Source organism: Mustela nigripes, chromosome 15, assembly GCF_022355385.1.
Source record: "Mustela nigripes isolate SB6536 chromosome 15, MUSNIG.SB6536, whole genome shotgun sequence".
In the NCBI taxonomy this organism is placed as follows: Eukaryota; Metazoa; Chordata; class Mammalia; order Carnivora; family Mustelidae; genus Mustela; species Mustela nigripes.
This window is the reverse complement of record NC_081571.1, coordinates 66,692,184-66,720,104: the sequence shown is the minus strand read 5'-3', so window position 1 is coordinate 66,720,104 and position 27,921 is coordinate 66,692,184. Positions and strand designations below refer to the sequence as shown.

Below are 27,921 nucleotides of genomic sequence, written 5' to 3'. Positions count from 1 at the left end.
TTCCAAATAATTTTACCCAAAAAAGATAACTCTAATTTTAGTTATTCCAAAATTATAGCTACACCAAAAGCTCTCCTGAGCTACGCTAATGAATGATGTGGTGCCTCCTCCACATAGATGCTCCAGAAGCACCACTCAACACGGAACGCATTCCTTCCCCAAAACTGTCACCCCACCTGCTTAGATCCCCTTTTCTATGAACTGCCCAAGCCTGAAACTCAAGGAGCCTCCTAGACCCTTTCCTTTCCTTCCCCTCAAACATGCATCTCCAAGCCCTACAAGCTCCCCTCCTCCATCATTCTCAGCAAATCACTCCTTCTCCAGCCCTTCTGCCACTTTCCTGCCTGATTGGCTACAATGTCCTATTTTATCTTGTAAAACATATTACCTATCATGAAAACAGGATTTTTTCACGGTAGAAAAATCCAAAATAAATAAAAAGGAAAATTAAAACCATAATCTTCATCCGAGGATACTCTTCATACTCTGGTGTATATCCCCCCACATCATTTTCTTGCTTCTGTAGCACACTTTCCTGTCATCTTTAATCCCCCTTCTCATTCATCCTTCACAGGGGAACAGTGGTGTTCTAAAATTCAAATATGATTCTGTAGTTTTCCTGTTTAAAATTCCTGTGTGTGTCCAACACTGCCCTCAGGATTAAAGTTCAGAACCTCTAGAATGGCATCAATCACTGCTGACTTTGCCTCTGTCTTCAATTCCAGCCATTTCCTCCATGATATGCTTTGCTCCAACTGTCTCCATGTTCCTGTTTTCTTTATACATGAGACTCTCTGTATATTGGGGTCTCTATTCAGGGCAACCCATGCTGTCTTCCTTCATCTGGTTAATTACCATTTGCCAGTTAGTAGTTCATCTAATCCCGCAGCTGTTGGCCTCAGTGAGTGTGATCAGAGGGTCCTGCTCTGTTCTCACCTCCTCTCAGAATTCCCCAAGCATCCCTTTTAAAGACCTGACTTTCTGCATATTGTGACTGCCCTTCCTACCCCCACTCTTGAAGGAAAACCCAATTCAGAGGCATCTTCTGTATTAGCCATTTTCAATAGGGTTTAAGACAACATACTTTGGAATTAGAGGGTTCTAGATTTTAATTCCAACTCTGTTATTTATCTCAACGTAACCCTGTGAGAAGTAGCTTTTGTGCACCTCAGTTTCTCCATCTGTAAAATGAAGTGACCCCTCTATCAAAGATTACCAGTGTAAGTTAAGTCAGTGGTTCTCAACTGAGGGTGACTTTGCTCCCCAGGGGACATATGGCCATCTTGGAGATATTTCTGGCTGTTATGGCTGGGAAATGAACAGATGCTACAGACCTCTAGTGGGTAGAAGCCAGGTATAGTGCCAAACATCCTACAGTGCACTGTAAAACTCCCCACAGTAAAGAGGACCCCCGACTCTACACGTCAGTAGTGCCATGGTTGAGAGAGACATAAGGCAATGCAGGCCCATTCTTACCGTCATGCACACCCATGTTAGCACGGGGAAATGGTAGTAACTATTACCATCAAGAGATCCTTTTATTTCCAGCCTCTTGTAGAATTTGAATTTGTGCCACTTCCTGTATTACATTCTGTACTGGAAATCAGCTCATTGTTTAGCAAGAACTGAGTCCTTGCATCCTCCAAATTCATGGGAGAAACGTGCTCTGTCATCCACTGATGGGCTTTGACCAATGGACAACAGACAAAGTGACAGTGGGCCAGCTCTGAACCTCATCTTTAAGAGGCACTGCATGTTTTCACTTGCTTTCTTATACTCCTGCCAACAACCAAGAGAACAGATTTCTCCTGAGAGGTTATTTTTCCTTCATCGCAGCCCCGAAATGAGCACACAGGAAACAGATCTAAGCACATCCTCGCAAGCCAAAGCCTGCAACAGACCTGCTTGGACCCAGCCCAGAGTTCGGAGTCAAGCCAAGCTAAACCAAGCCTTGGTCAGCCAAATCCTAACTGATCTGAGGAAGAACTAAACTCTATGGTTGAATGCCTTTGTGGTTGCTTGTTAAACAGCAATAATGGGCTGATAAGCCATATGCTTTTCGATCCTTATTTTTACACAATTTTTCCCACACTAAGAGAAAAGAGGAAGAAAACTTAACACTAAGACATATTTGTCATCAAAATGCTATCTTAATAGAGGAACACATAATAACAGCACTAACATCACCTCCTAAATGCTTTTTATTTCTCAGTTATGTTCAAGCTTATAAATATATATGAAAGGATTTATTTCCAGTGGAAAAGGATCCAAAAGGTGACCAAAATTTGCCTATTTACTAAGAAAATTATTCAGAAACAGCACAAGAGAGGGATAGAATAAGAAACAGTGAAAGATGATGTATATTAAGATCAACTTCTTGGGCACCTGGATGGCTCGGTCAGTTAAACATGTGTTTGGCTCAGGTCATGAGCTCAGGGTCCTGGGACTGAGCCCCATTTCTGGCTCTCTGCTCAGTGAGGAGTCTGCTTCTTCCCCTCCCTTTCTTTTCTCTCTCTCTCTCTCTCTCTCTCTCTCTCTCATTCTTGCTCTTGCTTTTGCTCTCTTTCAAATAAATAAATAAAATCTAAAAAGAAAAATCAACTTCTCTGGAAGGAAAAAAAATCAAGCAATTCAACTCAGAATATTTTAAGTTATGATGGTACTCTTTAATTTGAATTTAATTTGATTTAAATTTTAAAATGCATTTGTTCTATTTCCCATTGCTTTGACCTTTGGTTTCTTGTTTATTATGTGTTGGGAATTAGGAACATTAACAAGAGGACCAGTATATAATCCTTTCTATGGCTTTTTATAGTGGTGTCCTCCTAGTGTTCTTAAGATTTTATTTATTTGTTTGTTTATGTATTTACTTACTTGAGAGAGAGAGAGAGAGCACACACAAGTGGGAGGAGGGGCAGAGGGAAAGGGAGAGCGAGGATCCCAAGCAGACTCCCTGATGAGTGCAGAGCATGAGGCAGGGCTCAATCTGGATCTATGAGATCATGACCTGAGCTAAAATCACCAGTAGGATGCTTAACCGAATGAGCCATCCAGGTGCCACCCCCCCATAGTGATGAAATAGTGAAAAAATACCTTGTCAATCAATTTATACTGTCTTTAGTTCCTACTACAGTATTATCAAGAGTTTTCTTATTTAATAAGAAAATTAGCAACTATATCTGTGGGATACTCTGAAAACTGTGGCCCTACTAATAAAACAATTCTTAGCACTTGTTCTTTCTCACTGTCTTTTCCTTTAGGACCTACAAAATATTAGAGTTATTAGAAATGACCATCCTAATTGGCTATAGACAAATTTTGCCTGTAAGTTGGAGACTAGGGCATCTTCTTTCTTATGGTATTTCCATTGTTTACATGAGCATAATCATATGTGTCAGGCTCTCAAAGGCAGATGTGGAGAAAAACTGAGAAACTGACAGATTACAGCTCAGCTATTAAGGAAAATTTACTCATATAATGACATGCAAAATCTATATCTCCTATCTTTACATAAGTAGAAGAGAGTGAAAAATTGCAAAATTGCATGTTACTATTCTGGTTTTTTCTTCAAATAGCTATTGATAAACCAAGCTAATAGTTTACTGAATATCCTATAAAGACAATAAATTGATCTGAGTTTCAAGGACATGAGTAATTTTGGTACTTTATTCTTTCAAGATCTTCTAAATGTACGCATTGACCAAGGGCTCTTGCAAAGAAAATGGATTTATAAAGTACAAGATATGTAATCTCCATCACAAATGACTTGTTGTATAAATTTTTCTGTTGAGCAATCTAACTCAGTTTTACTGAAAAATCACAATGGCATTTATAGTACCACAAAATCAAGACTTTCACATGCCTGCTCTCGCCACAGCCCACCCTGCACATCTCAACTTCCAACTTTCCCAAATGCGTTTCATTTTAATATAAACAACATGATTTTTGGAATGAGAAAAAAACTGTAATATTCTTTCATGCAGAGTGAAGATCCAGTTAACGAGCAATAATTAATCATAACAGCTTGCTTCAAACTACATTCTTGTCGAGAATTATGCAGAGTCTATAAAATTGATAGCCTAGAGTGCTCTAGGGAAAAAAAAAAAAAAAAAACTATTTCTCCACGGTATCCTTGCTCAACTAACACTGCTAAAAGATGAAGCATCTTTGCCTAAAAGGAGAGAAATAGCTGTCATAAACAGGTTCCTTACTACTCCTGGAGTATAAATAAAATTTTGAACTGCCTGTTTAAGCTCCTTTTCTTTGCTAGTAATAGTCTGTTTTGAAGCTTTGTTGATGGATGCCAAAGTCTAAATATCACCTGTGAAGGAGATAAAACCCAAGTTTACAGTGAGGTATATGACTGTCATGGCTAAGAAGACTTGGTACGACAATTTTATAGCAGCCAGAAAAAATAAAAAATATTCTTGCTTAGTATCAAACACATGAAAATAAAAAGAAATATATCAACCAAATTGCAATTAAATTTAAAAAAAAGGCAAATATTGAATGCATGAACCCTCCTGGGAAGCATTCCCCAACCAGCTCTGTTTATGTTTCTTCTTCTAATAAAGGTAATCCTTCCACTGTCTGATCCATACTTCTTCTTCTTTTTTTTAAAGATTTTATTTATTTGACAGAGAGAGCGAGCCCAAGCATGCAGAAAGAGAGGGGGAAGCAGGCTCCCCACTGAGCAGAGAGCCCGATGCGGGGTTCGATCCCAGGACCCTGAGACCATGACCTGAGCCAAAGGCAGAGGCTTAACCCATTGAGGCACCCAGGCGCCCCCTGATCCACACTTCTATTGCTGTCTTGACCTCTCCCTACTGGAATCATTCATCATATTCCTTGTTAGAATACAAGAGTCACAGAGGAAGGACGTAAGTCTCAGTGTTCCCTGGACTTTCAGCATCTTGCAGAATCTCACGTCCAGAAAAGTATTAAATATGTCTTCATTCAATTGAACTTAACAGCGAAATTATATTCAACATTCTCCCAACTCTTCAAGGTCAACTCTGATGAGATCAATCACCAAGGTGAAAAGTCACCCTGCACAAAACTTTCTATTCTGTTAAAAGCAGCAAAACTCAAATTCTTCTCCTCATGAAGGAGTGATGTTTTCCAGCAGAGCTCCAAATATTTTAAAAGACATTACAAGATTGCAGAAAAAGCCACTTAAAATTTGAATTATTTTGAATATTTTCTTTCATATATTAGAGGTGATGGAAGAATAAAATCCAGAGCTGTAAAGAATAACTCCAATCAAATTCTACACTTAATAGACAACAACAGTTGAGATAATGGTGGAGAGGGAAATAGAGAAAGCTTTAGAAGTATGGATAACATGTAAAATGGGCAACGTTCCCACCAGATAATTTTTAAAGGGTAATTTTAATTATTACTTGACATGTATATACTTTTGTGGTAATAATTTATCTGTACATATCTAGTCATAAAATTTTACTTAGTATTTAGTGGATCAATTATGGTTTACTAATAAAACTGAAATGACAAGTGATCAGTGTTCAATAAATGATTGTAGTGATGGTGGTAGTAGGAGTAGTCAAACAGCATTGATATATATTATTATTAATCCTACAAACATAGTAAATTCAGTATTCCTATGGCTATCAGCACTTTCATCAATATTTTCAGGTACCAGTTTGATTCAACAAGACAAAAATTATGATGTATGTATAAACAGCCTTACTATAAAAAAAATACATGTATTGACAATGACAAGGAATAAAATCTTTTTAAAATGAGGTCCCCAATAAGACTTTTCTCTCTACATAATTTGCCAAGTAACTGGAAATGCTTAGTAACATCAAACTAGAAAGCTACATTCTATGGGCAAAATGTCACTGAGAACTTACTATGTATTGGTTACCCCTTTAAAACCCTGTAGCTATATTTTCTTATTTAGTCCTCATAAGAAGTCTCTTACATTAGTATAGCTATTAGCTCCATTTCACAGATGAGGAACGAAGATGGAGAAACATTAAGTAAATTGTTAAAAGTCACAAAACAAGGGTTATAGCTACACCCATGATATGACCCCAGAGATCATGGTCTTAAAGTCTAAAAGGCAAAATGAAAGATAAATTACCATCCCAACCATCTATAGATGACCCTGACTGACACTGAAAATCAACAACAAAAAATCATGTTACTTGAACATCTACCATAGATCAGACACTGTGCCAAGAAAGTGATATACACATGAGTCTCAGTCCCCTCTTCTGCTCTAACATAAGACCACGGACTAGGTGGCTAATGAACCGTAGAAATTTATTTCTCACAGTTCTAGAGTCTGAGAAACCCAAGATCAAGGTATCGGTAGACTGGCCATTTGGTGAGGACTCACTTCCTTGTTCATGGGTAACCATCTTTATGCTGCATCCTCGCGTGGCAGAGGGGCAAGGGAGTCTCTTTTATATGGACCCAAATTCCATTCATCAGGCCTCCATCCTTGGGATCTAATCATTTCCCATAAGCTCACATTCTCATGTCATCACACTAGGGATTAGGTTTCAACATATGAATTTCCAATTTCAGGGGGAAACAAACATTCAGTCTATGGCAAGATGATTACAAATACGAGATATACCTCCTGTTCTTAAGAAAGTAATAATATTGAAAGAACAGAGAATTCTGGGAGCATGACCTGCTGGTGGAGAGAAGATGTGAAATGAATAAGAACTAATTTTGAATAGATATAACAGAGATTATAGCAGACATTTTAAGCTATGAATATTAGATAGCATTTTAAACAGCAAAAAACTGCAAAGCACTGAAGAATTTTAAATTGGAAAATGATACATGAATATTATAATTTAAAATCTTAATCTGTTAGGTTTCTTGGGAACAGCAGAGGATAAAAACTAAAGTTGTTAGTCCAGTCAAGAGGTTGTTACAGTAATAAAAGTGTCCAGAGAAAGAGGAAGAAAAGAGTAAATGAGAAAAAGCTTCATCTTTGACACACAGAAGGTGTACAAGAGATTTCAGTCACTGATGGCACTGAAATTAAGCTAAGATCCAAGGGGAAAAATGGTGATACCAAGCACAAAGATGGAGAAGTTACAATGAAAACTTGTTTTTGAGAAAAGGATGAAAAATTTACATTCAAAGATAACATTTAATGTGTTAACAGGAAATCCAGGTAGGAAAATTATATATATATATATATATATATATGGCATCTGAGAGACAGGGGCTACATTAAGAATGAAATATTCAAAGAAACAAAACCAAAAAGAAGAAAGATAAGAGAGTCAGGAAGAAATGATCTGAGAGTCAGCATGAGGGGTCAAAACAAGATATCAGACACAAGGTGATGTCAGAACGGTTCTGAAGATAAAGACGAGAATATCAAGCTGCATATGGAATGAGTAAGTACTATTTATTTTTTCCTAAGAGGGCTCTTCATCAAACCATGGGCAGCATGAGAAAATGAAATGCCTTGCATTACCATCTGATATCATCTCTCTTAACTTCTGGACATGTTCTGAAAAAGCATACCCCAGTAAGACAGCAACAGAGTTAAATAAACCAGACTGAACTCAATTAATGTTCCTCAGTTCTATACCAAAGATCCATTAATCTGTTTCACAGTAAGGATTAAATGTATTAAATGCATGAAAAGACTATATTTAAAGCTGAAATTCTAATCAATACTCAGAGACACATTTTCTCCAAACGAAAAAACAGCAGGTGGTCCATGAGCATCACGAAAAGAGGCAACTCAAAACAACAGTAAACATAAAGCTGTAATATTAAATGCAAAACCAGGTCCTGCCCCAGGGGAATGACTGTCATAGAATTTTCTTGTGCACGACACCCAAACATCGTCCAAATATAAAGTCTCACACTACACCTATAACTCGTCCCTTTCACAAAAAGGTAATCTATAAATATCGCTATCTTCTCATTCTTGTTTTATTTTTGTTTCTGTTTTTTTAATGTAAGGTCATGGTTATCGGTGCCTCATGGGAGTGATCACAATTGGATTTGCAGACTTCTACAGTATGTTGACGATCACTTACAATAAAATCAGAATGAGAAAGGGAAATTGTCTAAGAGGACCATTGAGCCAGGTAATAGATTCAGTCTAATATATCCACACAGCAGGGACCAAATTAAAATGTAGATGGAATTCTAATATAGTCCAACTGCAAAGACTTGCTCTAGTTTCTCACAGAGCTTGTTTGTTGTTTGCAAACAGCTAATCTTGAAGACACAAAATTGGTTATATTAATTATTTTAGACACTTTTACATGTATAAACATGTGAGTTAAAATAGCATCAAGATCACAGTGTTTGGGATAGCAAAGGGCAAAACACGCATAAGTCAGAACCATTCTCTTACCTGATTCAGGATCGGGTCATAAAATAATATTTGCATAATTCAGAATAACACAGATGATTTCAGTGGATCATAAATCACGTACTTAAATCCAATATGCCGTCTAATGGCATCTAATTTTTTCCTGAGAACAATGCCGCATGTCATCTATTACCTTCCATCTTCCTTCTCCTGCCCAATTCTTTTTCCTCATTTCCTTTCCCAGCTGAGCTACAATATTGCTCTCAGGCTCAGCCTTGTGTGTATGGAAAGGAAGATTTCCGTAGTAATGAGCACTTTTTTATAACTTCTAAGGGACTGCTTGACAGAAATGGGGGGATCTCAGAGACAGGCCTTGCCGATCGCTGTCTGAAGGAAATATTGAGCTGCTTCAGTAAAAAATAAAATAAAAAAGAGAAAAGGAAAGAAGGACTGAGAGAAAAAAGAAGGCGTGATCATGGGTCACTAAAAGACAGCATTTACAATGCCCTGATCAACCTAGTCTACTTTCAGGCATTCTTTTACTGCAACCTAATCATCAAACAAGTGGAAAATGAACATAAACATACACTTCTAAATCAAGGGGTTTTATTCATTTTTTTAAGAAAGATGAATCTGATTTTTTTTTTATAATTAAGGTACAAAAGCCTGAACACAGTAAATTAGAAGACAGTGACATGATTATTTAAACTTCTAAACAGTAAAGAACACCCCTATGACAACCTTTGAAATCTGAATGAAATTTTCAGGTAGAGGATTTGCCACTTGAAACAAATCTGTAAAACTGATCATGGTTCTAACCAGGGAAAACATTTCACTGTTGAAAGGTAGAGATGTTATTGGCTACATTTTCTAATTAAAATATAGTAATAGTATTTATTTCTAATATTAGATTCTAATAATAAGAATCTGACCAAGCATTTCTTGGAAATTTTGAAACATATTTGTATTGGTTTTCTAGTGCTGCTGTACCAAACCACTACAAAATGGGTGACTGACATGAAATTTATTGTCTCACAGTCTGAAGAGTGAAAAATCTGAGATCAAGATGTCAGCAGGTTTGGTTCCTTCTCTTGGGCTAAGAGCGAGAATCTTCCATGCACCTTCTCTAGTTTCCAGTAGGGTCGGGAATGCCCATGCCTTTAAATGCTGTTCTCTCATGTACATGTGTATCTCTTTGTCCCAATCTGCCTTTTTTTTTTTTTAAAGGAAATCAGTGTATGGGATTAAGACCCACCCTAATGACCTCACTTGAACTTGACAACCTCCCTAAAGGCTTTTCAAATAAAGTCACATTTGAGCTTGGGATTCCAGCATATGTTTTGGAGAGAACGCAATTCAACCCCCATCAACATTTTTTAGGGTTGGTTAAATTTTCATACAAAATATGGTCTGCTCTCCCTGCGGGAACATTAACAAGCATTATGTCTTGATCTCAGGCCTGGCCACAAGACTTATTCTGGCAGATGAAATGTGAGTGGAAGCAACATGTACCCCTTCCAAGCAGACACATTTGGCACCGAAATCATCTTTCCCTCTGCCACTAGAGCAACATCATCTCAGTCATAGCTGCTCCTTCAGACTGAGCCAGAAAAAGCCACCAACAATATATTTAAACACATCACCAACACCTTTAAAGGACATGTAGCCTCTATGGATATGAGCTACTGATATCTGGGGGTGGGCTGGGGTGCGAGAGTCACTGAAACCACAATATACCTACTCAGTCCTAAGCAAAAACTGCCCAGATAACCTCAAAAAACAAACTCAAAAATAAAAGTTCAGACTCTAAAACAAAGTGAAAGGATGACTTCATAGTAAAAGCTAGACAATAAAGTAAAGCTATCAACAAAGGAAAATTTATTCCCTAAAATACTTTCATTACCAAAAGAAATTCTAATATTAAAAATATATATATCTTGGGGCACCTGGGAGGCTCAGTGAGTTAAAGCCTCCGCCTTCAGCTCCGGTCATGATCTCAGGGTCCTGGGATCGAGTCCCGCATCGAGCTCTCTGCTCAGCAGGGAGCCTGCTTCCCTCTCTCTCTCTCTGCCTGCCTCTCTGCCTACTTGTGATCTCTCTCTGTCAGGTAAATAAATAAAAATCTTTAAAAAAATTTTTTTAACAAATATATATATATATATATATCTTAAGAAATCAGAAACATATGCAATTTTTAAAAAGTCATGAGAATTTAAAAAGATTACAACAGCCCTTATTAAAAACAAAAAGATAAAGGATAACTAAATCTAAAAGAACGTTCTTGAAAAAAAAAATAGCATACACATAGACAAAACCCTAATTATGACACAGATGATGAGACAAAGAGGAAACTAAAGAAAAGAGAAAGTGGGAGAGAAATGAGAACATAAGAGGAAGGAAAAGATAAGAAAGGAGAGTAGGAAAAGAGAAGCAAAATTAGGAATAAGAGAAGACACAACACAGATCGATGGAAAATTAAAATAACTGGAAGGGATTACACAACATCACGTTGACTTCCCACCATGTCCTACCTACTGCACTTGGCTATGACCTTAGGGGAGACTCATGGCCCCTTTAGCTCAGACTCTCCCTGCCTTTCTCAAGACAGGAATCCCTGACCCTTAATCTTCACATGAACCCGCTGTTTCAGGACTGTTTTCCCAGGCTCCCTCCCCAGCAATCCCATCAGCTGTCTTTTCTACATGAGATCTTACCCTAACTCCACCAACTCCACACTCATAGGTCATCGTTTGTCTATATTCCACAATAGATTTAAAGCTTCTGGAAAGCAAACATAATGATCGTCCTATCTATACTATAGGTCTATCTCTCTGCAAATACTACACCCTTAATTCTGTAACTATGCTGTAAGCTTCATTATCAATTCATGAACATGGTATATCTCTTCATTTATTTAGGTTGTTTGATTTCTTTCACCAGCATTTTCAGCATACAGATCCTGTACATTTGGGAGTAGATTTAAACCTAGATACTTCATTTTCTTTCACTTTCTTTTTTCCTAGCTATTCTTCACATACCTCACATCTCTTAGTATTTATGCAGTTGGATGGTAAGTTACACAATTATATACCCTTAAACAATCTTTCTAATGTGCTAAAATGTAAACTCTTTGATTTCCCCATGTTTCAGTAAAACATATAAAATTGTTTGGTACATGTATTTTTAAGATACGTACATGGAATTGTGCTATATACATCATTCTCTTTTTTCCTTTCTTCATTCTACCTTGCTCTTAAAGTCTATCTGTGTCACCATGTATGTATCTAGTTAATTATTCTTACTGAAGCATAATGCTTTTTCCTAACCTTTCCCTCAATCACCTAGGATGTCTCAATTCCCAGCTATTACAACAAACACTTTAATTAGCATGCTTCTACATGTCCCTAAACAGCCTCTAAAAAATTTTCCAGTATATACAACCTTTAGAAGATGAGAAAGATGATAGAAAGAACATGTATCTTAACTATTGTCAAATTGCTTTCTAGAATAGTTGTGTAGACTAGTAATTGTTAAATATATTCTTAATTTGCATTCAAAACATATGATCTTATTAAAATAACAAATATACTAAATATATTGAGTAAGAGTTGCCAAATATATAGATAATTTATTTTAAACCTACTTTGAAGATGTGCAATAAAAATAAATTAAGCAGCTGGTCTAGATGATCCTAAAGTATTGTCCTGGGACTACAGCTAGAAAGTAAGCATACTAAAAACCAGATTTCTAAAATTAGAACATAAACACAGCACGTATAATTCCTTCTTGAACCAGTAGACACCTCTATCCCTCTCCTGTGACCCTTTTCCCAAACCATACTTTCCAGAAGCTATAAGTGCCCATCATTCTCCAGACTCTCTTTCCTCAGAGAAGAAACTCTCTAAGATGTTTGTAGATTAAAAAATAAATAATAATAATATTATTTCATATTTTCAGCAGAGGAAATACAACTGTCAGACAGTTACATAATTTTATGCAACAGTGGTTAGCAACATTTAAACCAAAATAAAATGTATCTTAATGAACAGAGGCCTTTCAAGTAGTGCAATTAGATCTTAGGCTAAGTTTTTATCATATTCTATCAACCACAAAAGCTTTCACATCACTCTGCAGGCTATGCATTTATTTATTTTCCCATGCTGTCATGAAAGGACCAATTTAAAGTTAGTGGTTCTATGTAATATCTCACAAATACATAATCTAAATCTTTGACTGTGTTAACATATGCCAATCCACCTGGCTGGCACAGCTCGCAGAGTGGCAGGGTGTGCTACTCTGGATCTCGGGGTTGTAAATTCAACCCTCACACTGGGTAGAGAAATTACTTAAAAAAAATAAAATCTTAAAAAAAAAAAGATATGCTAACATAAACTACAAACATCCCTGAAGGTGACCAGAGTGAATCAGTGATATCAGAAATGGAAAGCCTTTTGTATGTGAAGATAGTCTCATTTGGAGGACACTTCAAAGATTAAGGCTTTTGCAGGCCCCTGGGTGGCTCAGTGGGTTGAAGCCTCTGCCTTCGGCTCAGGTCATGATCCCAGGGTCCTGGGATCGAGCCCCGCATTGGGCTCTCTGCTCAGCAGGGAACCTGCTTCCCTTTCTCTCTCTGCCTGCCTCTCTGCCTACTTGTTATCTCTGTCTTTCAAATAAATAAATAAAATCTTAAAAAAAAAAAAAAGATTAAGGCTTTCTTAAAGCCACTGAATAATTTGCCATGGATTCTGTCCCTTTGCATCACTCTTCTAGTCAAACCTTAGATTTCAGGGCTCACACTAGTTGCTACTGCAGTGAAAGTCAAAACATTTCAATTTAATATGATTTAATGAAATTTGAAAATTTATTTGACTACCAGCTGAGCAGCAGGAAATCTTACTTTTAAAATATACTATTACTATTTACCAAATAATTGTTCTCATTGCTTGTCTTTACCAATACAGAGAGCACGCTTGGCCACTACCACCAGCCCTTGCCACATGACTCTTGGCAACCCCAACAAGTGTAAGAACCTGAAGAATGATCTAGAAGTTTGGACCACAAGGCTCTTCTGCTGCCTGGCCAGTATAATAGCACTTTTGATAATGTGACAACTAACTTTAGGGTATCCCCCAATCAGACTCATCCAGAAACACTGTTAGATGATTTTTGCCCTGAAATATTTTGTTGCTCATCAAATATTAGAGAAAATGTGCAGTATGAATAAAGGAAGAAGGAACAATTAACTTACACTGAGTGTTTATTATATACCAACCGCCATGATAGCTAATTTACAGGGATTGCCTCAATCAATCCCCATGAAATGCCGTCTAGAAGGTTCTATTCTCATCCCATCCGACAAGCCAAGAAATTGAGGCCCCACCAGCAGATATTAAGACAGAATTCAAACCTAGACTCTCCAAATTTAAAACCCTTGTTTTGAAATTCTTAAGCCTATTGCCTGTCCAATCACAACAAATGTTTTCCCCCACGACCAATGTTTGTTTTATTATGGAGTATCTTCAATTTATTCCTACTTAGAAAAAAAAATGAATATGTTTCCTAAATTAACATTCAAGTCAACTTTATACCTGGAGGAGGTGAAGTCAGACAAATAGTACAAGATAACAATATCCTTTAAGGTGCAAAAGTTCAATTATCTTTGTTTATACAAAAGTTAGCCCACAGGCAGAATTACCTTGGAATAAAAGGAACACAGCATAGCTATCCAACAATTACCCTTTATTTACTATTATGACTCTCTGGATCTTGAGATGCCATTTCAAGCCCTTTGCCTTCTGCATAAAAGCTATAGCATATATATTCCTTTTATTGCTAGATATATTTTATGCTAAAAGCATGGAGATATGCATGGATAATTTCCCATCATGAACAGCTACATTGAGAAATGGCTATAAAAGTTAAGTCCTCTATTTGTCTGAGGAAATAAAGGTATCTTATTTTCTATTATATTTTACCACTTCACCAATTAAAATATTATGGATGATGGTTTAATATTTTTCATCTTAATATTCCCTTCTCCCAAGGCTATAGGAAAAAAAAAACTCACTATTAAAAATGCTTTCATATTTCTAATAAACTATGTTTTAAAATTTACAATGAATTATCACATCATTTAAAAATTTTAAATTTGGCAGTGATGCCAGTTACATAAACTGCAAACATTTCTAATTAAATAAGAAATGATATAGTAAGAAACTAGAATGGAAATGATTGATAACTATTGATAGTGTTTGGTAAACAGAACTTAGTTCATTTTTGATTCATATAAAAGCGGTAAACGGCAACAACGCTATTGAAGTTATGAGAATCACTACCAGGATTTCAAAATTCAGTCCCAAGAGCCTTAAATTCATCATAGTTATTGACTAATAAAGAACTTCAGTTTCAGTTTTATGTAACCAATATCGTTGATAATTAAAACAAGCTTAAAACAAATTTCTCACATACCAACTCATGATTTTGACTATAATTACTATTCCGCAACTTTATTAAACATTGTCTTACTACATGCTTCTCCCGTCAATGCTCAAAGTTCATTTACAAATTTTAAGCAACTCAGTTTTATTTGTGTGTTATTTCTTTACAATGCCCTTTACTTTTAAATTATGCTAAATATTTATAATATGTTGTTACATAGAATCATGAGCTATTCTAGCAAAATTAATGTTATTTCCATATTTACACATATGGTATTACAGCAACAAGCTCTGCCCCTTCACAGAGCCAATTCATACGAAGCAGTTGGAAATCCCCTGGCTCTTCCAGGCCATTGGTATTTTAACCCTGTGTCACAGAGCAGCCTCCTCCAAAATGTTTATGGCATAAATTGCGGTGATGGTTTCACAAATGTAGACTTATATCCAAACTCATCAAGTTTTACACATTAAATATGTACAGATTTTTTTGGTCGATCTTACCTCCATAAAGTGGCTTTAAAAAAACAAAACAGAAAGATGACCCTCCATCAGATAACCAATGAATGTCCAGCCATGACCACCAAAGTCCCTCTTCTACTGAGAACTATGGAAACAGATGACAGTTTCTCTCACTCCCCCTCTTCCCAGCAGACTCAGAGATTCCAAAATCCCTGTGGAAAGCATCCTCCGGCCTCAGCATCTTTCACTCACCTCCGCGACACACCAGGCACATACCCCACAGACACACCCTTGTGCAGTTTACTACAGTCAACCCCGTCCCGACCTCAGTCCCTTTCCCATCATGTCCAGGGCCCCGTGGTGAGCACACTATACCCAGAATCTGACCATTTCTCACCACCTGCACTGCCAGCACTGGGTCTAAGTCACCACCATGCCTCTTCTGGATTATTTTAATAACCTCTTCACTGGCTTCCTAGGTCCACTCTTGCCCTGGGCATATGGTCACCCACTCTGGGCTTATGTGTCCCTCAGCACCTAGACAGAAAAGTGGTTTTCAAATCAAGCCACACCTACAGCAAAGAATTCCATTTCAGAATAAAAGCCCTACATGATCTGCACCTGTGGCCCCTATGACAGGCTTTCCAACCACTTCCCCAACCCCCCAAAGCCACTGCTATTCCTCTGACATTTGAGCCCCATTCCTATAGGTTACTCCCTCTTGCTAGAATGCTTTTCTCCCAGACATCTACATATCCAACCTGTTGACTTTCCTCAAACCTTGGCTCCAACATCCACGTTTCCCTGACTATCAAAGTTGAAGACGGCAGTCCTCCAGCACTGTCCCTCCCCTGTCCTCTGCTCTTATGCTGCATTTTCCCAAGCACTTAATTCATCCCAACATATTTCTACCTCTATTATATTTGTTTATTTTATACTTTCTCTGACTGAAATGCTCACAGTGAGGATAGGGACTTCTGTTTCGATCCCTGAAGGACAGTAGACACTTAAAACCACACTGGTACGTGGAGGTGGCCCCATGAGTGTTTGCAGGATGGATGAATAAATCCCCTGCGGCCTGTGCTCAACCATGGATCCCCACTACTCATGCCTTTTCCAGGCGAGGCAAAAATCAAGACAGGGCTAGAAATGCAAACAGCGGTACCCACACGCAATCTGGCTTCACTATTAATTAGTTGTCTCCACTGTCCCCCCTCTAAGGGGACTTCAGCTCCTTTCCTTCCGCATTCCCCAGCACACCTCCTTCGGAGCTGCTCTACCACCCACACGCTCCCCACCCCAGCTGCCCTCAGCCCTACAGGCGACCCTGAGCACTTTTCTATTGAGGGCGATCATCCCCCCAGAATTGGGTCTCTAACAATGAGGCAGACGGAGAACAATTACATCTCAATACAGTTGAGAAAAAAGGAATTTTTAGGGGCAACCTGGGTAGCCCAGTCAGTTAAGTGTCTGCCTTTGGTTTGGGTCATGATCCTGGGGTGTTGGGATCAAGTCCCCCGTTTGGCTCTCTGCTCAGCGGGGCGTCTGCTCCTCCCTCTGCCCCTGCCCCTCCCCCTCACTGCTGCTTGCTCTCTCTCTCTCTCAAAATAAATAAAATCTTAAAAAGAAAAGATTTTTTAAATAGAAAAGTTTTTTTTTTAATTAAAAAAAAAAGTCCTCAGTTTAAATTCACCCTCAGACCCATGTGACGGTTATTTAATATTTTCATGCTCATATAATGAAGAAAAGGAACTAAAAGATACATTATGTTACTGCTCAAGAGGAGAGAGTCAAGGACATGGGAGGTACAAGGGCCAGAGATGGTGGGAGGATGGTAGCTTCCGACTGATGACGGAGACAAAGCTGAAAGAAACACCTGAATCCACAGAAATCAATGTTCAATTTGTTATTATTTATAATTTTTAGATTTTATCTTCTTCGCTACCATCTCATAAAATTGATATTATAAAAGACCGTAAGTTAATATGTCCACAGGTATGTGTGTAAGTATGGAGGTGGTAATTAAAATTTTTTTCTTCATATTGAATTAATATGATATGAATGAACCAGAAGCAAATGAAAAGATTAGGAGAACAGAGGCAGGAGCAAGCCTGTGACCGCAAGCCATGCAAATGTGCAGAAAACTTGTGGAGAGCTTGAACGTCAAGAGAATATGGAAAAACATTTGAATTATTTTAGCTAGAACTTGAAGATGTGGTCATCAAAATTGCAATCTGTAAGTTTAAAAAAAAAAAAAAACTTTTTTAAACACCTAAAAAGAAACGTCTTTGGGGTGCCTGGGAGGCTCAGTGGATTAAGCACTGACTTTGCCTCGGGGTATGATTCTGGGGTCCTGGGACAGAACCCCATGTTGGGCTTTGCGCTCAGCGGGGAGTTCGCTTCTCGCTCTCCCTCTGCCCCTCCCCACCCCTGCTTGTGCTCTCTCTCTCTCTCTCTCAAATAAGTAAAATTCTTTTTTGTACCTAAAAACAAAACCTCTTAAATACATAAAAAAAACCACTGACAATGGGGTATATAACATATACCCTCAAAGTGTGTATACAGGTCCGTGGGACACAGTCATAAGGCAAAATAAAGAATGTAAAAAAATTTAAAAAGCAAAAAGACATCCAAATGCCTTAATGAGTTCAGCAAATCTTCCAAAATTCTGACAATATTAATTGTTGGGAAGGACGTAGCACAACAACAAAGTACAGCAAGGGGATGCGGGTGTTTGAAAGGGTTCAGCACCTTAGAAGAGCAATTCTGCAGCATGCCGTGAAGCCGGCAGTGCGCATGCCCGGGAAGCCCCAGTCTTGCTGTCTGCATATGAACCCCAGGGGAGCACGCTCCCACAGAGGCTTGAAGACATATGATCACTAAAGCATGAGAAGTACAAAAATACTGTGGAAATGACTGAGATGACCACCAAAAGGAGAATACACAAATGTCCTAGAAATGTACCTATAAAAAGGAATTTTATAAATCACTTTACCTGGACAAGTAAGAGAGAGGGAGAAGGACACATTCCAAAAACATCGCTGGTTGTAACTTCCCACACGTCCTGTCCTTTACTCAACACGGAGGTAGCTTTTAAGAAACCAACCTTGTGATCCCTTATGCAAAAGTAAGATTGAACAAATATGAAGATAACAAAATGATAAAGAATCTGACAAAATGTTAACTCACCTTCAAGAAAATAAATGTGCATTTCTCACATTGAAAAGATTTAACTGAAAATGTGTTTAATATAAAATCAAGAAAGAATTGTTTCACCTACTATGAACAGGTTACTCTACTTTCTAGGTGAGATCACCATGGCAATAGGTGATATCATCATAACCTATTGTCAGAATTGAAACAACTGGAAGTTTACTTCTTAAAGTTTAGAAAATAAATTGTGCAAAGTAAACCTGATCTTAGATCTATTCTTAATATTATTTCCACTATCGATAATGTTGCATGCCAAGCAAGTGTATTTCCAGCTGAGAAGTAACTTAAGCTCTTGCAACTTTTATCGAGAATATAGGGAAATTACCCATTTTCAGAATTAACAGCAGCCTGCTGACACATATTCAAAGGAAATAATTTTTTTAACATTTCAGAGATAAAGGACAGTTGGATAAAGACCAGTTGCCTCGATAGCTGCTTTATTAGATAACGCGCTAAACTACGCACGGCCTGAAACTGATGGGGGAAAACAGCGCAATCACGTTCCTGATGCCATTGACAGAGACACCATCATGTGCCCCTTGCTAATTCATAAAAGCAACAACCAGATGTTGGCATATGAGAAGTCAGAAGGAATCGATGCAAATAAAACAGGTTGAAGGTCTGGACACTTACGACCCAAGCACCTGGCAGCGCGAGCACCTAGTAGGTGTTCCACAGCGAGAGTAAATCATCAAGAAGGGAATACAGGAGAGAAAGGAATAAGGGAGGGAGTCTGTGATTTTTACCTCAGAACCATCTTTCTGCGAAGCACTGTTCATTCATTCATTCATGCACTTCAGTTCAGATGCTAGAAAAGGAGAAATACAAGCCTTCTCCACGTTGCCGGCCCACGGCTACCTGTCCTCTTGCACCTGAACTTTTGATCAGGTAATTCTCAGTGCTAAAAACAGTATTCCTCCTTTATCCTTCCACATAATGCTCTTCTAAGGAATAATTTTAAACATTATCCAGCTTTGTCAGAGCATAGCTGAAATGACTAAGATTCATGGATTTCATGCTTAATAACATTTATGTAAATCTCTTTACTCTCCTAATGTTCCTATGTATTCCAATATTCACTATATCTTTGTGCCTTTGACTATAGATATAGGAGCCTTTGACTTTATGTTAGGTTTACAGAAGCTACGCACTAGCTACACACTTCACAGTAGATAGCATCTGCTAGTGTAAGGAGGAAAATCCATTAATTACATTCTCATTCTGAATTCACCTACTTTTTAAAATAAGATATTTAATTTTGAACATATGCCTATATTTCATTAAAAATAGGAATGCATTTTTTATTAAATTCCTAAATCTCACATCTCAACCCATGAGGACAAGCTTGCCAATCTTTCAAGTACTTACAATTGAGAAATGAAAATTTAATCAGCCAAGAGAATGAAATCAGAAATAAAAATGCTAAATCTTTCTTGTTCTACCATTGATCACTCGGTTTTTGTAATAATGTACACTTCTTAAATGCCATATATAAAACTGGAAACCTCCAGAATAAAGACTTAGTATCTACCATATATTTCAGAAATACATAAGATAATGGAAGATAAGAGAAATACAGAAAGTTACATCTCAAAGCAAAGAGGTAGCTTTTTAATCTTACCTTCCCGAAGTTTCAACAAAACCCAAATTTCCAACAGAGTTCTCCCAAATATCCCATCTTTTTTAAATTTTTTCTTTCCTTTTAATTTTTGAAAATGATGCTGAAAATTGTGTTTAGGAGTTTTCAATTTAAAAAAATTAACCTGCATCATCTTATTTGAATGGAGATTAAAAAACCAACAAATTTGAAAACTGCGTAAGGGTTGCTTTTTTACAGTAATGACAAATTCTCTGTCATCTGCCTCTGTTTCTTCATGAATCACACCATACTTTAGTATATAAATAAATAAAACATTATGAAACATATTTCCAAAATATGTTTAAAGTCAGCAAGCCCACACTCACAGTGAAAGAGCTGAAGGGAAGCAAACTCTTTTGTATTATTATCTCAGGCTGTTCTGCTTTATTCATGAGCATTATTAAGCCCCGACAATAAAGAACGGTTATTGTCTGCACTGTGACAAAGCCAGCGTTCCTCTTTGCAAACAGCACCGTGTATTTATGAAGAGTAACAGGCACAAAGATATCAGCTTGTGTCTTTTAGCTTATAAAATGTTCTATCCGGTATAAATGACTACACTTGGGATATAGTGAAGCCCCTGGTCATAATTATGGACCCCTCCAAAAACAGACTTTTGTTTTGGTGTATGTTTATTTTAAGGAAATCTGACTGAGACAAACACTAATAAATTCCATAAAAGGAAAATAGAAGAGTTGTCCGTCTAGGCTGATTTCGACTCTCCTGGTATATACCTGCCAGGGCTGAATTCCAGAGCTGAATGTGGACTGTATATGAGATAACCTTACGTCTTCCAGGACCAGTTACCAGCACTGTTTCCTCCCTGCCTTTAACAGTTCCTGCATCTCACAGTGATATGGGTGCCCACTAAATCCACAGACCCAAGTGATCATTCCCATCGGCCACTTCCAAGGGGTTGCTTCAAAAACATGCTTTCATGGGATTCTATGAAAGCCACGAGAGAAGGAATCATACTACATCTAGACAGCTACCTGGTCTAAAGTCTTTTATAACCCAGAATACCAGTTAAAGAATACAGGTTAACACTGTTGGAGCAGAGGACATAAGTGAAATATTTAAAAGTCAAAATATCAAAACGTAGCAAATCTACTTACATCATGTGAGAAATGAACTGATTTCCCCATTAAATATTTCTCAAACAGGCAGTTTCCCAATGAAACATGTTGTCTTCTTTCTTAGAAAAATAAAGACTTTGAATTGTTTTCAGATATTCTGATGGCAAAGAAACTAGATGGTAGGCATTTTAATTATTGATGAAGTTGCCTGCTCAATTAAGTTAAAGTAAATGTGATTTCTAAAATTGCTTTCACCATATATATTTAAGCTTGTTTTTATGCACATAAGCCTAAAGCTTCTTACCCTATTTATTAAATTAAAAGTAGGTATTCTTGGGGTGCCTGGGTGGCTCAGTGGGTTAAGCCGCTGCCTTCAGCTCAGGTGGTGATCTCAGGGTCCTGGGATCAAGCCCCGCATCGGACTCTGCTCAGCAGGGAGCCTGCTTCCTCCTCTCTCTCTGCCTGCCTCTCTGCCTGCTTGTGATCTCTCTGTGTCAAATAAATAAATAAAATCTTTTTAAAAAAAAAAGTAGGTATTCTTCTTATAAGAGAATGTGTTCCAGTAAAGTTAGCCTTTAGGCAAATTTATTTTAAATTTATATTGTCATGATTCTTAAATATAATTTGACACTTCATAAAGGGACAAAACAACAATCTATTATAAGTCATATTTAAGAAAATTCCTAGCATTTTCATTTCTTATGATTAATATTTAAGTAAACAGCAAAACTCAACCTACTGAATTAACACAATGTATAAAAGAGAAAAATTTTTAATGTATATAAAATTACCTGACACTCTGGCAGCTAGAGACAATGCCACATATTTCTACCACTTAGTTGTCGCCATACTTTTAGCAATATCACCAAAATTTTTCAGCAGTCTGAACCCATCTTAAAAATCTAAATACTAAAAAAAAAAAATAAATAAAAAAAAAAATCTAAATACTTCAGGTTTTGTATTTTCCCAATCATTTGAACTTAATGTATATGTATTCTTATTCTCTTTCTCTCTCTCTCTCCTTCCCTCTCTCTATATATATGTATATACATACGTACACACACATATATATGTATTTTTTCTTTTTTTTTTTTTTTAAGTAGGCTCCACACCCACCAACCCACCATGGGACTTGAATTCACAACCCTAAGATCAAGAGTTGCATGCTCTACAAACTAAGCCAGGCAAGCACTCCATAATATACTCTATGTCTCTACCTTTATCAAGTTATCCAGCAAAGCATGAAAGGTTACAGTATCTTTGAAGACAGTGGAAAATGTTCAGCTAACATTCACTGAATGCCCATACATTAGCAACTGATGACACTTTCTTTCACTTACGTGGTTAATACTGCGATCCGAAAAAGTTGGCTTCTTTGATCATGATCTTCTTCAGCCATATATTCTTACTTAAAGGGATTTCATTTTGACAAAGTTGAGAAATTATAAGGAAGCTTTCCTATTCAAAAATCTTTAATGAATCTCCAGTTGATGCTTTAAAAGTCTCCTTCTGTGTTTAAGTCCAGCTCACCTTTTCAAGCATATGAATCTCCACCATACTCCCCATCCCTGTTCTAGCCAAACTGGTTTATTCACACTCCCTTATCTTTACAATATATTATCCATATTGTGCATGTTGTCATTTTCAAGAGACAAAATCATCATATCGCTGTGTGTGTGTAGTTAAAGTCTTCTGGTTCTGGTTCAGCCAGTTGAAATCATAATTTTTTCCTTAAAAAGTCTTATCAACAATTTAATATGAATATATCCCGTAACAGAAATAAGATTGTTTCTAAGACAGTTAAAAAAAAATCACTAAAATAATATTTTAAACTCTGACAAGTCAGTTTCCACAAAAAAATCAATTCATCATGAACTACATTTCATCTCAACTTAAATTTTATCCTGATTTATTGTATTTATTTTATTTAATGAGCATAGTTTTAAAAATTAATCAGCTTTGTGCTTTAGTTATGCATGTAAACAAAGCACAAATTATTTAAATAGATTGACATTAATACACTTAAGGAAAAGGAATACTAACAGAAGTTATATTTTGCTTTGAACAAAAGCAATAAATTTGCCTAAAAAATAGTGTATTCTAGATATTTTCATTCTAATCATATACAGAAAAGCTAATCTTTTATAAAAGGAAAAATAAATTAAGCTATTTTATTGTAGTAATAAAGAATTTTATAGAGATGATGACTAAAATAAGAAAAAATCATCTATTTTCCAATATGCCTCATAATTTTTTAACCCATTAATATTATTTCTGAACATACTATTTAAGTCTGAGTTCTGGTCTTAGCTGATCCTTAAATATCCAATTAATATTTCCTATTTTACTATTTATCAGACTTATCTGCACTTTGAAATATCATACTGGTGTTCGTATGAAAACCACATGAGGTAGCAGGGGGAAAATTAGAAAAATATTTCTTCAGATCATCTTTTTAAAAACAAATCTATAATTACCCAGCTAAAAACAATGAGATTTTATGTTATAGAATACTTTACTAAAATCTAATAATTATGTCCATCCTTATTGTAGTAAAACCATAGATCAGAATACTGGGGGCCCTGGAAGGACCCTATAAGGGCATATATTTTCAAGAACCATTTCACTAACATAATGGTTTCCTAAGTCCAACTCAGTATTTATGCCCCACGATGACCTCGGAAACAAGTTCTGAGGGTTAGAAGAAGCTAAAACTTCATTTTACACCAGAATAATGGCATCCAAAGACAAGTAAATGCAGCCAAGTTTCCCAGTATAATAAGAGGAAAACTGCATAACAAGTCTTCTTACTTTCAAAAATAAAGATACATTTACCTTGAAAAGCCGCAGCATTTCGCGATATTAGAAACTTCAATGTCGAGCTGGATGTTTGAAGCACTTGCTGCATATCTTGGCGAGCTGCAATCTGGTATCTCTCCTCCATCTTCCTAGTGCAACACGTGGGTTTTTTGGATATGCAAACCTGAAGATCTGGTCCTGAAACAGATACAGTATTTTTCAAAATAATTACTTATTCATTTAAAAATGATTACATGCTACATGTCAGGCATTAATAATCAGTACTGTATATAAGGGGTTCACATTCTATGTGAGAAACTTATTTACCAGAGCACTTTCTATTAAAAATACATATATGAAAAAAAATATATATATGTATTGTCCATTAACACATTTACATTTTATTTACATGAAACAAAATATCCTAAACCACTAACCCTTTGCTCAACTATTTTATTAACATATTGATCAAATATTAAGTATGTCTACCCAATTAACTAATTACTATTAACTAACAAATAGACTAGTAATAGAAAACAAATTATTATATAAATAGAGCTAAATCAGGAAACTTTTATTTTTGCTTATTTTGTTAATTCAGCCAAAAGTATTCGATCTACATATGTTACACAAAAGTATATTGGCTAAAACAATTATATTTCCTGAGGGGGGAAAAAAAATCAAATCTTGTACATCAAAGAAAGATGAAGACCCTTCACCTGATTTCTCAGCTCCGCATAACGCTCATGCTCCTTGTGGAGTAAGCGATTTTCCGCACTAACAATGTGATGGGGAAATCCCGATCCTCATGGGCCAAACCCACCATTGCAATTCTACTCATTACCTAGCTTGCTAGAGACAATTCCTACCATTTAAAGTACTTTTTTTTTTTTTAAGATTTTATTTCTTTATTTCAGTGAGAGAGAGAGGGAGAGCACATGAGCAGGAAGAAGGGCAAAAGGAGAGGGGGAAGCAGGCTCCCTGCTGAGGAGCCTGACGCGGGACTTGATCCCAAGACCCTGGAATCGTGACCTGAGCCACAGGCAGCCACTTAACTGACTGAGCCACCCAGGCACCCCTTAAAAGTACTTTTTAGTTTTACAACCATATTCAGAAAAGTTCTGGGGAGAGGCATATTACATGAAATGTGAGGTGTTGTAGTTAGAAAAAAATGCTAATATGATCAACAACTCTCATCCTAGATGAGCTAAAACCTCATTTTATACCAGAATAATATACAAATAGAAAAAAAGTAAACCCAGCCAAGTTTATCATCCAATGATAAAAGGTAAATTACACAGTAAGACAGCGCAGGCACCTTTATACACAGTGGGGTTGCTAGAGAATGGAGAATTCAAGGGGCACGGCGTGGACGGTGCCCGTCAAGGATAACATCATGGCATGAGCCCCAGGACACCCCAAGGCTACTCAGCTTTTTTGAAAAGGTCAGGACAATTTTATTTACATGTCCTAATTGCATACATTATTTCCTTGTTGTAGGGTAGGAAACGGAGTTGTGCCCTTATTGATGTCTGGGGAGTTTCACAGCACGACTGTTAGCTCTTCACTGACCAAGAGGAGATCAGCAAACACAGAATATCCATGTATGTGTGCACATACACGTGCACGTACACACACACTGTCAAACTCCCCCTGTGTCACGCAGAGTCGACCTCGGGCCTCGAATTTCCAAAAGTTTGTTCTGGGTGAGATCAAAACACGTGAAATCAGTGAGTTTCCTGCCAACATAGGACACCAAAATTTCTAATGAGTTTGGCTTTGGCTTAAGTTAGACAAGTAACAAATGACAGCATTTGAGCATTTCACAAAGGCGATGAGGCATAAAATATTTATGTGTGTCACAGTAGGTAATATTTTGGCAATTGTTTTTCATTTATCTTGCCTAAAGTTATACAAAAGCAAATTCTGCTTCAAATAGTAAAGCTGATTGAAAGAAAACAAAGCTATCTTCTCAGCCTTATTCCTAAGTGGAAAAAATGAGGAATTAAGCATTCAGAGAAGAACAATAATAGAGATTGGAAGAAAGAATCAACAAATAAACATTAATGTATATAACATATTTAGTCTGCAAAGGACTGCTAAGGAACAAAACTAATAATAGAAGAACAACAACCGGGGCACCTGGGTGGCTCAGCCCAGTAATGGCTGACTCTTGATCTCGGCTCAGGTCATAATCTCAGGGTGGCGAGATGGAGCCCACTGGTGGGTTCCATGCTCAGCAGGGAGTCTGCTTGAGATTCTCTCCCTCCTTCTGCCCCTCCCCACCTCAAGTAAATAAATAAATCTTTTTTTAGAAACCCAAGACAACAATAATAGATTTTTGCAAATGTCTCTCTAGAATTCAAACACCTAACATGGTTTGCTAGACCACATTCCTAAACATAGCCTAGAAAGGCACCCAAGTTGTGACCATTCCTTCCCTCCTGCCTCCTCCAGGCCCACCCCGGGTAGCACCACCCGTTGCACCCTTCCCTTCGCACACTGGCCTCTCAGTTCCTCATAGTCACCAACGACCCACTTGCCTCAGAGTCACTCTCCATGCTAACCTCCCTGACTGGGACACTCTCATCCTACTTGTGCTCATCCACACATGTGACAATCACACACCTTCTCCTAATTCATTCCCATCTACGTTTCTTTACATTTGACCTTGGTCTTCTGGTGGGAACTTTCCTTAACCTCCCACACAGCTCTTGTCCCTATTATGTGCCCCTGAAGTGTCTCATGCCTCTCTATTGCATTTATTGTGGTGACAATGTTATATTCTTTCCTGTGATTGCTAATTAATTAGTCTCCTCATCTAACCGTAAAGCTCCAAGTGGAGGAATTTTGCGTATTTATTTTAAGATTTATTTATTTATTATAGAGACAGAGTGCATAAGCAGGGGGAGGGACATAGGGAGAGGGAGACAAGCAGACTCCCTGCTGAACATGGAGCCCAACCTGGGGCTCAATCCCAGGACCCTCAGATCATGAGCAGAGCCAAAACCAAAGGTTGGACACTTAACTGACTGAGCCACCCAGACATCCCAATTTTTGTTCATTTTTATATCCCAGTTGGCCAGTACAGTGCTTTAAAAAGCCCCGACACTCCATCTTTTACCCATCAAACCAATAGTTGAGGATCTACTATGTACATACATTATCTCATTTAATTATCACATTAATCCTATGATGTAGGGAACATTACTACCACATTCTACATATGAGGAAATGGAGACAGAATGAAAACTGTCCGATGTCACATACTTATGCACTGCAAAATAATGGAGGAGGTATCTGAAAATTGGCAATGATTCCAGAGCTATCTTCTTCACCATCACTCTACTGAGAAGAACGCTGTAGTCTTAAATCTATAGTTTACCTACAAACACAACTGGCCATTTTTTATTCTTGCTTGGGAGTTTTCTTCTCCTTGAAAGAAGTCATCTGTTTGGTCACTTGAAAGATACTAAATTTTTGGTTAAGAACCATCCAAGTTTAACTCAAAAACAAAATGGTGAGAAGCACAATTAGAAAGATACTACAAGTTATCTTGACTGCTATCTTAAACATAATGTGGGAGAGAACCCATCACGTCTCACAACTCTGAGTAATCAATGGACAGCAGTGTAGACCAATGTAGACCACTCAGAGCAAATACATCCCTCGCATTGATGCGGATCTGCACTGATTAATCCAGACTTTCATTTAGAATCTTGGAAGCTGATAATGACAGTGTAACACTAACTCCAAACCAAATTGGGCCTGTAATTCAAAGACCTAGTTACGTTTAATTGGCACAGTATTTTTATCAGCATTCAGAGTGGGGATAGCAGGGGAGGGGAGGAGCCCACAAGACACTGGTTTCCTGGCTTCCTGTATCCAAAAGACAGACGAGAAGAACCAAATGCCCTCAGGGAAAGGACCATATCTTACATTTTGCTCACAGTATAAGCACAAAGGACACAA

At 37.4% G+C, this 27,921-nt stretch overlaps 1 protein-coding gene across 3 annotated transcripts in view; it reads right to left on the bottom strand.

The window, feature by feature from the left end:
- Nucleotides 1-27,921, bottom strand: part of GPC5 (glypican 5) — a 1,430,236-nt gene that overhangs the window by 1,362,979 nt on the left and 39,336 nt on the right. For all 3 annotated transcript variants that reach the window (XM_059377522.1, XM_059377523.1, XM_059377524.1), the window contains exon 2: nt 23,986-24,147. In XM_059377522.1, the coding sequence (XP_059233505.1) occupies nt 23,986-24,147 (162 nt within the window). The remainder of the gene's footprint in view (nt 1-23,985; nt 24,148-27,921) is intronic.